The 13624-nt window shown below is 37.6% G+C and overlaps 1 protein-coding gene across 1 annotated transcript in view; it reads right to left on the bottom strand.

Moving 5' to 3' along the window:
- PDE11A (phosphodiesterase 11A) overlaps positions 1-13624 on the bottom strand; it is a 126894-nt gene that overhangs the window by 74890 nt on the left and 38380 nt on the right. The window contains exon 4 of the mRNA XM_029959605.1: positions 1282-1371. Coding sequence (XP_029815465.1) covers positions 1282-1371 — 90 coding nt within the window. The remainder of the gene's footprint in view (positions 1-1281; positions 1372-13624) is intronic.

Below are 13624 nucleotides of genomic sequence, written 5' to 3'. Positions count from 1 at the left end.
GGGTCACCATGTAGTTGTCAAATGGCAATGACATTTGTTATGCTTTGCATGGCTGAGCAGCAACAAGAAACAAAGAATCTGTATCTCTAACCCAACTTCCTGACACATCCAACCACCAGAATTTACCCTTTTCTAATAAAGAATGAGGATGTCTCTAACGCTTTTCTGCTGAATGCCTCTCTCAGAAGATTAAACATTGATTTCTTAAAATTCTGTGTAGTTCTCTGCAGTCTGGGAATCTGAAGCAAATTTTAAGCCTCTGTGTAGTCAAACAATTATTTTATTTGAACATCAAGCAAAGAAAAAAACTCCGACAGACAATCTTTTTTATTCCCCAAGTCTCCTCCACATCTCCACCCCAAAATATAATGGTCTGTTGTCAGATCTGAACAGAAGACAAGCTCAGATTCCTCATGACCCTTAAATATAAGAGCCATTAGAAAGGGCTATTGTTAGTTTTCAAAGTAGTGCAAAGCATTAGTTTTCACATATGGAAAGCACTAAAATCATGAATATAAAAATGTCAGAGCTCAATATACAGGCCCAGACCACTGTTTTCCCCTATTTTGTGAAGGAAGAATAGGTTCAACACTATCAGGGGTATTTTTACCAAAGTTTTGGAGCTGTGCCCCATGCTAACAAAAGTATAACCTCCTGTCATCATTGCAGGAAGGGTGATTTAAAAAAAAAACACCTCGAAATTACCATTTTATTTCTTGAAAAAAATTAAAAAACCTCTCTGACAAGTAAATGACATGAGAGCTCAGCATTATTTTCACTTCAGAACCTCCTGTCCCAACTCATGCACGGCACTAGCAATCATGAGTAATGCATCTTTGCAGACACATGCTGTCAAAACCCTTCATATATAGGGGTTTCTTTCCTGCTTACTTTTAGAAAGATATATCCACATTATTTGCACATGAATTGAATATTAAAAATTCAGGATGGAAAAGGCTTGATATTACTAGAATTTTATGAGAGCTTGAATCTCTGCCAAAGCAACACTCTCTCCTGAACTGTCTATGCCACAAATGCAATTGTTTCAGCACTACAAAACATGGAACTGACATCAGGAAACAACAGCCACCCCCACGAGTGTATTTCCCTCCCACGCTCTCTGCTTGCTGCTTCAATCAAGGCAGAGATCTGTTGAAAACACAGTTTTTGAAATTAAATGTAGTTAAAACTGTCTGCTTAGCAAACACGTACACATAGCTGGACCCTGAAGGAACAAAAGACCAAAGTTTGATATTGGTCCACTACACGTTTTTTACTTACCCTGCTTCTGTCATATTCCTTCCTTGAAGCTGCAAATAGTTGGGCATTGGATATGGCAATCCCACAGAATGGGAGGTACATCTGCATCACCTAGCATGAAAAGAAACTCACAGTTATTAAAAACAACTGCAACTGTTTATAGGAAAGAGACCTAAACTTAGGGGACATGTCCCAGGAGAGTCTCAGCTCACTCGCTCTTCAGCAGAACACTGAATACAAAACAAAATTGTCATGGGCAAGGTACATAAAATAGGTGGAAGAGAGATCAAATGTCTAGGAAAGAACAAAAGCAATTGAGTTCAAGGGTCCCAGCAGTGAACATCCTCTGTAATTTCTCTGGAAAACTGCAGACCCTCAACTCCATAAAATGTCTGCTGAAGACTACATTAAACTTCTGTAGCCATCACAGCTTCCCGAGAAAAATATTCTTTATTTTTCTGGACCTTTTTCTTGTTCTAAGCTCAAGAAGCAAGCTTCAATCACATTGATTTCTAGGGGATGTAGATTTTGGAGAATACCATCACAGTGGAACACAGCACACTGATCCAAAACTATTAGTCAGAAAGCTGATTGTCTTCTCAATGAAGGCTAAAAAAGAAATAGTTAAAGAATGTGCTTGAAAAACTGGGCCTTAATGCATCATCACACATGAAGAAAGATTGGAAAAGAGGGACTGGGAACATATTTTGAGATGCACAAAATGACTTTAAATATCTGTAGGACCGGCACTTTCATGAGGATGACAATGGATCAAAGTCCAAAACCAGCATTTTTAAGCCACATACTGGTAACAAGTCTGTAATATACTGCCACTTAGGTGGCTGCTCCCAAGCTTGGGTCTGAAACACTTAGTAAATTTTACAGGTGCTGAATAGCCTTAACATTTGCAAAGCCGGTGGGAGTTGAGGTACTCTGCTGTTTACACAGCCAAAAGAATGCTGCAGCAGCTAACTTTTCTTCTCTTTGGTCTGTTGTCTGTCTACTCTAAGGAATCCTTTCTGTAGCAAGTTTTGGCATTAAGAGGGCATTTGTCTTTGAAATTATATTTAATAAGAAAAATACTGTTAACCCAGGAAACGTGGCTATTGAGGCTATTTGAGGAAAGAACCCAAAAGAACCGAAACAGCAGCAACTGCTGTTATACTTTATCTGCTTTAAACACTCCACTGGTTGTATACCCACCTAGTCTGTGTTTAAGTAATGAGGAGTTTTTGAAAAGGATCTTCAGATCCTCTGAATTTTGTGCCTTCACAGCTGGCATTCTGTCAGAATAACTGCAGATTTTAAGGTGCACACCTATGCTGCTAATTTGGAAACATTTTATTTTCAACCTCTTTCCATCATGATTGCCTCTAAAGGAAAATGATACATTCTGGACTCTAAAAACAACCAGATCTTCAGGAAAGAATAGACAAAATGAAAGAAAATGTTAGACTGTAACAAACTGACAAGTGGGATTAATTTTTTGGTGGTCAGAACTTCTCTGAGAGAATTTTGCATCTTTCAATTTAGTTTTTTTTTCCAAAATGAAACAGAAAACCTATCCATATTTTCTTGTAATGATATTAAAAACACATCCAAATAAGAGATGCAGAACCAAAAAGTTAACTTGAGAAAAATCTGACATTTAGTGCAATTTGGAATCTCATAGTGAGACTGGATACATTTTTACTTAATAAAAATAAGTGAATACTACTATTTATTGACCTCCCATTGGAACCTCTATTCCCAACATTAATGTGACCCTGTGACAATGGAAAGCATACAAGAAGTTTATTATGAACCTTCAGCCATTACAAAAACATCTAGCAAAAAAGTCTTTTTATCAGTAAGAAAATATAATTTTGCAATATTTAAAAACACTGCTCCCTGGAACTCAAACTCCAAGGCACTGGCTCTATACAGAAATTAACATCCAAAAACCACTGCTTTATGAACTGGCAAGAGTCTGGAAAGCCGCTGACATAACATCATTCTTTTCACCACTCAAACTAATTGTGTAAGGTGTAGTGTAACTAAGAAAAGAGACACAAAGCTGTTTAAGATAATCAGTAGAAGAAATTAACAAATGTCAACATCTGTGAAGGAAAAAAAAAAAACCAAGAAAAACACTCCTGTCAGGTAGAGAGAAACTACCTTGTGATAAGATACATCAATTATCCCTGTTTACCTAAGAACAACTGGAAAAACAAACACCCACTGTTGTTCCTCTTTCATACCTTCTGAACTCTGAGGGTGACTGCTACCTAAACCACTTTTGGAAAACAAAGAATGAAGACATTTCTAATGGTAACTGCATTTTAAATAAGATTTTTTTAATCAAAATTGTAGAATGGAGCAGAAAGTAGTTATCCTGTCCTGATTTCAGATTACAGATTTAAATCTGCAGTACTGATACTTACGGGCACCTCCAACATGTTGATGCTATGGCTGTTGACACTCCATACAAACATGGAATAATGTAATATTCAACTTTTATCTGTCTGAGCCACATACTGTAAGGAGCTGGTATTGTTATTCAGATTCACACTTCAGGGATTTTCCCTCCAGAGAGAATGTAAAACGTTGAGGAAATGGCACATAACACCATAAACTGGACACAGCCTCTTTCCCTCCTTTAAGTGACAGGTACATAATTACTAATTCTCTGGTGCTCCAAGGTAAAAACATATTGTATCACTAAACCATAATGCACTGTAATTCTATTTCCATTCCTGATGACTACTACTATTTCTCCTTATATAGAAGAATGTAACTTGTAATGAGCATAAAGCACAGTCCATATTTTATTATCTTAATTCTTCAGCATGGATATGCTTCAATAATATAATAATGACTTTTGGTAACAGCAAATAAATTGAACAGAAGACTAAAATGTATTGTAAGGAGAGAGTATTGAATGGTTGGCCATAGACACACTGTTAAGCATCACATGACAGGAAATGACAATTATAAATGACATGGTTATTTCAAATTGTCTTGGTGAGACAAGACCTCATTAAGAAGGAGCTGGGCTTTTCTCCATCTGCTGTTCTTCCTGTAGCACTGAACAGGCCAGGACAGCTTGCCTCTACCAACCAACATCTGTACAAGTTTTACAAAACAGTTTATTAAAATGAGGCCAACCAGATGCAGCAACTGTGTTCTGACACCAGGTCCAAAGGTTGAATATGCAACGTGTTTCCTTTACATCAATGCACAAAATATTAGTGTGAAACTCATGGAAAAACACCCAATATAACCTTCTGAAGTACATAAAGTAATTTCCCTTTGTTACACTGAAGGCCATAAAAAAATAGTTTTGAAGCAAAATGGAATATATCTGAAAGAAAATTTCCTTCCACATCTATTTTAAACTAATTACAGGAAAAGAGCCTCCAATTTTATCAAACTAAGCAATTTTCTAAGAAAGCAAATAGACAGAATTAAAAAAAAAATCAAAAGCACAGCTTTAGCAGATACAGCTCATTAATTTATTTTGTCTAATAAGGTTAGTTGTAATGATTCATCAAAGTACTATTTTGCATATTGAAAAACAAATATAAATATAGATAAGTATGTAATAGTATATTTTATAAAAATTATGTTCAGGTTGAATAACAATCTAATGAATCTGCTGAAATGTTGAAATATACTACTTTTTTTTTTTTTTGTGCCAACTATAAGGCATTCAGGTTCAGTCACTGCAGGTTAACAAGATTCTCATACCTAACCCTCCAGTAAGTACTATGTCCTTGGGCAGCAACTACACTCACGTCACAAATTCACAGCAGCACACAAAAGCTAAAAAGCTGTGCTCACAAACTGTTCAATATTTTATCAGGACAGGAAACCTTGATGAAAAGAAGATGAAGTAATGGGCACTGCTTCAATATCTCACTCTCTTCTGAATTCTATTATTTCATTATGGAGTTATTTTATGGTAGGAGTATTAAAACATAACTACCAATGAAACAAATAGTATAATTACTGGAAGTTTTCATATTCAGTTATGTAGCTACCTTTATTTTCAGCTATGTCTTGAAGATGATGTATCTTTACTGCAAAACTACACCGGTTTTGATCAATGAATGCCCTGACGATAGTTACTTTGTCCTTCCCACAGAAGGATATATTCCCATTGCTTTAGTATCTCCACACACCTCCACACTGTATGCCTAAAGATAGACCTCTGAATAAGAACTGAAGCAGTATAGTCTAATATTTGGAAGTATAAAGCATTTCTAGATTCTGCAATATTAACTGCTCGGACAAGAAAGCTACAAACTGTGCTCATGTTTCATTGAGTTTTGTTTGTTTGTTTTTAGTGGCATCAGTTCTGAAATCCGTAGGAAACACAACAGTTCTCTCTCAGAATTTTAAAGTGCAGGTTTCTGTATGTTTCCTTCCATAATCACAGTTTTACAGGCCAAAAGTTTCATACCTGGTTGCAGAGTTGTCTGGGCACATCAGCATCTGGACACCTACACTAGAGCATCACAGCGTCTTGAGTTGTGAACACTCATTTTCCTTTCATCTGGCTTTTCACAGATGATGAGACATAGAATACATAAGTTAATAAAATGCTTATTAGTGTTCCTCTGAACTGCTAAAAATAAGTTAAGGGTTTCTTCTCATGATCTGGTCTTACGTTTCACAATAGCTTCATACACGATATAAATTTTTTTTATCATCAGAAACAGGAAGGAGTAGACCTCTGGCCAATGCCTGTCCTCAAGGGATACCACCTTTCCCTTCACCACACAGTCTGGGGATGAAGGTCCTTATGGAACCTGCAGACTCTTCCCTTGCTACACAAGAAAAGTCCTTGCTGGTTCCAACTTCAAAAGTTCAAAAGAAGGCTATTTTCTAGAATTGAGTACCTCATGGGAAATAAGTTTTGAAAATTTCCCTTCATGAGAAGGTGTAAAAGCAACAAAGCCACATGCACATAGATCTGCAATGCTAACCATGAAAAACAGCCAGTGCTGCAATGGCAGCACACTGCAGAGGTAAAATGTTAGCTTCATGCTTGCCGGCTGGAAAGCAGCCCTGAGTTCAGCTTCAGATAAGTGCAATGACATTTACTCTGCCTCCCCCTCATGCAGGTTTGCCCTGACCTAGCATTCTCCAGGAGTACACACTGCTATAACTATCCAATACAGTCTAACTCATGGATTCTGGCTTACTCCAAGGACCTGCTTGCCTGTGGCCACAAAGGAAAACAATTCTGATGTCTGATGGAAGACAGAAGCCTCTCAGTAATGCTTGTGTACTCACTCTGACACAAACTCCAGGTTAAGCTCTCAGCAAAGGCCTGTCTGGTTCAGTTGTTTTCTTTAGCGGCCACAGGAGCCACTTCTCTTTACACAGCTTGCTCGGGAAGCCTGGGGGGAAAAGAAGCTAGAACAGCCTTCCTAGAAAGAGAAAAGAAGCCCTTTCAAAGTAAATGTTGTTGCTATAGTTTAAAGTGATAAATGTTTTGTGGACATACTTTAAACGCAGTCAGGGAAGCCAGCTGCCCTTTGAAACATTTTCTAAGGTGTGCAAAATAGGTTCAGAGAATGAAATATTCTACTGAATTCTGAAAAGGATAAACCAAATTCAATTGCAAAATGGTTAAGCGTAAGCATTCATCCAAATTCCTTCTGCCAGCTGTGCAGGGTCTGGCTATCCACACACCTGATAAAATCTAATTGTCATTTAAGTTTGTAATTCTCAAGAAATATTTTCCAAAATTATTTTTCCATCCCAAGCATGGAGACAACATGGTTGGTAGAGACACCCCTTGAATTCTGGGCACCCAAACAGGGTGCATAGCTCCCACCTTTATCAGTGAACCTGCAGAGGCTCCTGCAGCCCTCCAAAACAGTGTGCTAATGCTCGCAAACAGACAGCATCATCTCTGACCTATAAAGCTCACTATCTAACTATGGAACCTTTTGGTGTCTGCAAACAGCTGAAAAGGACCACGGGAGCAATCCTTCAGCACTGACTCTGTACTTGCCCGTCTCGTATAATAACTGGCACACATTCAAACCAGATAACTGCGTCACCAGACAGATTACAAAACATGTCTCAGGTAGAAGCAGACTCATTACAGTTTTAAAACCTGAATCCTATGTAGGTCACTGTCCTCACAAACCATGGCACAGGGAGACTATCACATGCAGGACCAAGGGGCAGGAAAGGGCAGGAGTGCAGCTTAAATGTGTTCAGTCTCAGCCTCTCATCTTTCTGCAGGCCCCATCACTGCCCTCTGGTTGCTCAACACAAACCCCATCTTTCTTTTCTGCTGTGCACCCAAGATCTTTAAACTGGGAAAACAAATGAACAAATTGAATTTGATTTACCATAATACACTTGTAAGACTGTTTATACAGTCAGAACTATACACATCTACTAATCATATCTTTTTTTATGGCAGGTATTTGAAGGTTTCTTATTCATAACTCCCCTCACTAGCAAAGGGTGAAACTCAAAAAATCTAAACAAGCCATGCTGAATTATTCTGTTACACAAACGAAAACATTGGCAGTGTCTATTAAATCTATTTTTAACGATATTCGGTAAGACATATTTAAACATTTTAACATTGGATTAAATTTAGCACTCGGTATAAAGTAGAAAGGACAATAAATTGTACTGTAAATTTCCATAGAGCATCTAATTTTAAATGCTGTTGCTCCAACTGAATCTGAAATAGGAAAAAATTCTGCTAAAGACTAGAAAGTCAAAAATAATTTAAATATATGTAAAAGAAAAAAAGGCTACTATTCTATGATCCAATTGCCTGATCTCCTACATGCAAAATCCAGTTATTTTCACTGCAAACTTCTCTATATTTTACCCAAACCTGAATCAGTGACAGCCACTAATAAGCCTTGTCCCAGCAAACACTTCAAACTGCCACTCCGTTATTCAACATGTGATATTAAGCCAGGATTTCTAGCAGGAAAAATTAGAACAAGAGGAGAAAAATTACACAAGGAACAACAGTGGTTTTATTAAAATCAGAAGTGTATAAACAGAAGAAGAGTAGAGGTAGCAGACAAGGAGCATCACCATGCCAGTGTAAGCACCTGTAAGGCCAATGTCTGGCATCAGCAAACACAGTCCTGGGCATTCAGCAAACACACATCAAGCTTGAAAGCAAGGAAAACTCACTCTGCAGGCAGCCCAGATGAGGGCTGCAAAGTTAAAGTAATATGATTAACCAGTAAACCAACATGTTTCTATATTGTAAAAAAGTCAAAAGCCATGGAGACTCCTCATTGCAAGGGCTACTGAGGGCTCCCAAATCTGGATGGTGGAGGTACTGACTATATCTGTGTGACCACCTGCAGCCAGAAGGCCATTAAATCAACCCAACTATTACAGATGATTTTACTTTACCAACTCTAGTGTTTCCATCCATTGATTTGGAAAGTTGGCAGGACTCCATCCTTTGTAGCAAAGTCTTACAGAGAAGTGCTAGGCAGCTTTTACTAGTTCATCTGAAATAATATGGATTACAAAAGGTCATGAATCCTCAAAACCACAACTCTACCCACGAATAAACTTTCTCTTCTTCAAAGGCTGAACGCTGGTCATCTTTGACACATCAAAATTATATCATCACCTTAAAAAAAAAAAAAATCAAGCTGAGATGGTTCACGGAGGACATTTTACTTGTGTAATGCTTTCCAGAAAGACCAAGAGGGGCTGTTACTGCCTGGGTGCTCTCCCCCGTTTAAAGAAGAGCCACTAAAGTCCAGTCCCCAGCCTGCAGGGAGCCTGCAGCTGTTGTGTGAGGCAGGCAGTTCTGCAGTGCCTAAACCTCACTATATCAAAGCACTTTGGCAGACCATGAACAAAGTTTTACAGCAGCAATGTCATGTCATAATTTTTATCTAGAGACAGCAAAACTGAGCCAAAGAAAGATTAACTGATTTATCTGAGTGGAGAAAGAAGGTCACAAAGAAAAATTCTGTCAAAATTTTGGAAAAGCTCCTGGTTCCTACTATGCTTAAATCAGTGGAACCAGCCAGTCCAAAGACACTGTTAAAGCTTTATAAATGTCACTGCATGAGATGGGAAGATCTTGGTATTGGCACTGCAAAGTGAGAGCTGTGAAGACTGAAAATACCAATGCTAAAAACAAGAGCTGCAGATCAGAACTTTAAATTGGCATAGGAAAATTAATAAGTATCACCTCAAAGTTGATTTTTCCTGAAGCACAGTTGCAGACTTTGGTTTTACCATTTCAACTTCCACATCTGACCTCTGGCAGATAGTATCCATAATAACTGATCATGCTAACTGAGTGGTATTGAAACCAAGAATAAATTCCATATGCATCTATACACTGAGAATGTCATCTTCAAGTCACAATTCTACCTACAATTGTTAAACTATTCAAGTCGCAATTCTACTTACCAACTCCCAGTTCTTGTTAATGATGAGAAATAGATTTATTCATTTACACAGCGCTGCAGATTTTAAGTATTAGAGTACACAAACTGAAAACTACTTCTACTAATTCTTGATTTAGCCATAACTGAATGAAGATGTCTTCTTTCACTTTTAGTACAAATTAAATTTTGTCTTTAAAGCCAGAGTGCAGGCACAGGACCAGAATCACAAACTGGCTGAGACTGGCTGGGGCCTTTGGAGGTCACCTAGTCCAACGCCCTGCCCTCAAGCAGGACCACCTAAAGCTGTTTGCTCAGGACTCTGTCTAGACAGTTTTTAAATATCTCCTAGGATGACTTCACAACCTCTCTGAGCAACTTGTCAGCCTCTCTCACAGTAAAAAAGTGTTTCTTGATGTTCAGAGTTTCCCCTGTTGAAGTGTATGTCCACTGCCTTTTGTCCTATCAGTGGGCACCACTGAAAAGAGTCTGGCTATGTCCTCTTTGTAACCTACCATCCTCTATTTATACACAGTGATTAAATCCCCCCATGAGCATTCCCTTCTTTGATAAACAGTCTCAGACCCCTCAGCCTTTCCTTGTAGAGGAGATGTTTCAGTCCCTTAATTCTCTTTCTGCACCTTTGTTGGACTCTATCCAGTACATCCATGTCTCACTTGTACTGGGAAGTGCAAATCTGGACATGTTGTTATGAGTCATGAGTGAAAATTAATCCTGCTGTTGCATGAATACTGTGTGCAGTTTAACAAAGAAAGAAGTTAGCACATTTACATATAACAGTCTGCACTGAGATTACTGTGACATTAAGAAGTTTCTATTCAGGTTCTTCTGTCACATACTTCAAAAAGTGTTTTGTGATTTCTGAAGGAGAAATTACTTGAACAGTAGCCTTTTTCATATTGGACTTTGTTTAACAGACAGAGAATGTTTCTGGCAGAGCTTACTGCTGAAGCCTGATCCTTTGCCATGCTGAGCTTCTCCTTCTCCTTCAGCAAGGTGGGTGTTTTTGCCTGAGTAGAGCCAATGCTGCCAAGAACCTTCCTGCTAACTGAAACTCCGACTGGAACACAAAATCCTGAATCTGACACATAAACCAGCCAGGTTACACTGTGCCTGGTGTGAATAAGTTTAGTTCCCTTGACTTCCCCGTCTGCAGCATCAGTTCCAAGGGGATGAAAAGGGTTAGTTCTGCTCAACTAGAAAAAAAAAGTGAAGCAAGTGAGATCCATAGCACAAGTGACCCTTCCTTTCACCACACCATTTTATGTATCTTGTTCCAATCAGGATACATTGTACCTTGACCCTTTGTTCCATAATACATAGAAGCATCACAACACAACATAATCACATCATATTTTTGACACATATTCTTATGTCAATTTGTTGAGTTTCTCCTCAACATTGGGAAATTTGCCCGGGGTGTTCTACATTTGCCTATTTTGAGTTTATGTATACTTAGTGACTAATATAATTGTTACTGAATGTCAGAGCACTTTATGCTGGTGACATTTGTCTACTCTTCATATATTTCTCCCGAGAAAGTTGCTCTTATTCTTTTTTTCCAGTTTTTAAGATGAAAAATAATGGTAAGGAATGCAGTGTGTTTTTAATGTATCATTTTTACCCATATATTTTTTCTTAGAAATACAATATTTCTGCAGGAGTGCAGAATCTTATTCTAGCAGAATTGATTATACAAGTGGACACACTTAACAATACTGTTATTTAAACCTGATTATACCAATTAGGAATCTGAATTAGTATCTGTTATAGTATTTTCAAACCTGGTTAAAAACACTTCTAACATACATTGTAATTTCTACCTATTACATTGTGTTAATGTTTTACACAAGGAAGTAGGGGAATAAACCCTACAAGCCTTTGTCTTTAAGAAAACAGCTCAAACCCTCATGTTAAATACATATCTGAGAGAAAAAAAGAAAGCAGTGTATAGTAATAATATCATCTTTAGAACAGTTTCTGTGTAAAGTGACAGAGAAGTTGCTGGAGGAAAACTTATCTATACATCTAGATAGTGTCATTCTTAGTGGTTTGAGGTTGGCAACTATTAAACTAGGGACAAATGAAAAGTAACACAATACCAAGGCAATAGAATAACTTCTTAAACCACGAGAAGGAACAAAAAGGCTAATTCTTATTGGTTTTAAATGAAATGAGATTTTTAAACCATCACAAAGCATAGAAAAATTCCTTAACTTCTTTCTTAATAAAACTATTTACAGAAAAGTGCGTTCAGCAATTATATATTACCACTCCTTCATTATGAGCACAGTGGAAAGAAACAAGAGCAGAAAAGCAGCTGAGCCAAAGAGTGCTCTGATCTATGTCACTGTGAGCCTGCAGTAATACCTCTGACATCTTAATTTGGATTTATGTGCTTCTAATTTACAGAATTTTGTTGTCTTTAAAAATGTGGAAAGGTGGTTGATGCCTCGGGCCATTTTCATCAGCTCTAGTTGTATCAACATCACAGAAGGCAGACTAACATTAAAATTTTTTTTACCCTTTCCAGGCAGATGCCAGTCAGGAGAGGCTGAGCATAAATATTTACACAATTCCTGCAGAACCATGTAATTTGTAATAGAGCCTGAATAGTTTGACATTCTCTGGTTTTTCTATATGTTATTCTATGTCTACTAGGATGTCCAATTCTCATACTTCACTGTTCAATCCATGCACAAGAACATGCCAATGGAAACAGGAAAGGAGATGATCATCTCTGCACAGAACTTTGAATCCTAATCATAATTTCAAAACACTAAGCAAGAAAAAACATAGGGTATCTTTTGATAAGACCTTAAGCCAAAATTTTAGTGAAAGTGATCTAAACTTGTGCTTCAATTTTCTATCTTTATTTCACTGCAAAAATAGGAAAAAGAAGACATATGGCAAAAAAGGATTGTTCAGCAAATAGTGAAATGTGCACCTTATTAAAATAAACAAGGATTCAATCTGCAATACTGAAAACACACCAGATCTAGAATGCAAATGTGCTTTCATATGAAAAAGAACCCACTTCTGTCTTTAATCTTCAGTTAAAAAAATAACTTGAATCCTGTTTGAATTCAATTGTTCTGCCGAGAACCTTCACCTGACATTGAAGTTGTCTATCCCCCTTCAGCTTAACTTAAGCCTTGAAAGGATAAACTTTGCCGGACCAGTTAGAACTAAGTCAGGCATATTCCTGAACTAAAAGCACCATTTTTTCTTTCCCTGAAATTCTCTCCAAAACCAGCACCTTATCATAAGTGCTATTTTGGTACTTGTTGATTTCTTCATTACACCCTCCATTAACTCTGCAACCAGGGAGGTCAGCATCATTAACTGTTTCCAGTTTCAGCTCATGAAACTTTAAAAATAAAATCAAGTAATAATTTTGTTATCTCCTTAGAACTTAAAAAAAATGTTCTAAAACAATGATTTACAGAAAGCAGCTCTGACACACATTTTTTGTGTGCGTATGTGGGGGATATTAATTTATTCAGCTGACATTGTGATAATTAACTCAGACAGTAAACTAGTGTCTTACAAAACTGCCTTTTGAGCGTGACTGATTGACAAAGCACTGGGAGAAGCATTGCATTCCATATTATTGCACCTTTGAGCTTTAAGATTGGGTGGGCTTTAGCAGCCTGACTTGAAAAATTTATTTTCTGTGCTGCAGACTTCAAGGGGCTGATGAAAGTGTGTGGGCTAGTTTGGATGTGAGCCATTCTTTTTCCACACATCATTGTGTCTCCTGCACTAATGACTCACACCTGCACATGCTGCTATCTGATTTCTAGGCAAAGTTATTTATAAACTGGAACAGCAGTGCCAAATTCTGGTGGTATAACTATACCCATTATTATTTACCTAAAGTACTTGTCTGTGAAGCCCAGGCAATTTGGGGACAGCAAATTAATTTTTCTTTGAGGAGCCATGAAAAC

The sequence above is a fragment of the Manacus vitellinus genome, unplaced genomic scaffold (assembly GCF_001715985.3).
Source record: "Manacus vitellinus isolate BGI_N305 unplaced genomic scaffold, ASM171598v3 scaffold_20_pilon, whole genome shotgun sequence".
In the NCBI taxonomy this organism is placed as follows: Eukaryota; Metazoa; Chordata; class Aves; order Passeriformes; family Pipridae; genus Manacus; species Manacus vitellinus.
This window is presented reverse-complemented; position numbering and strand designations above follow the sequence as displayed.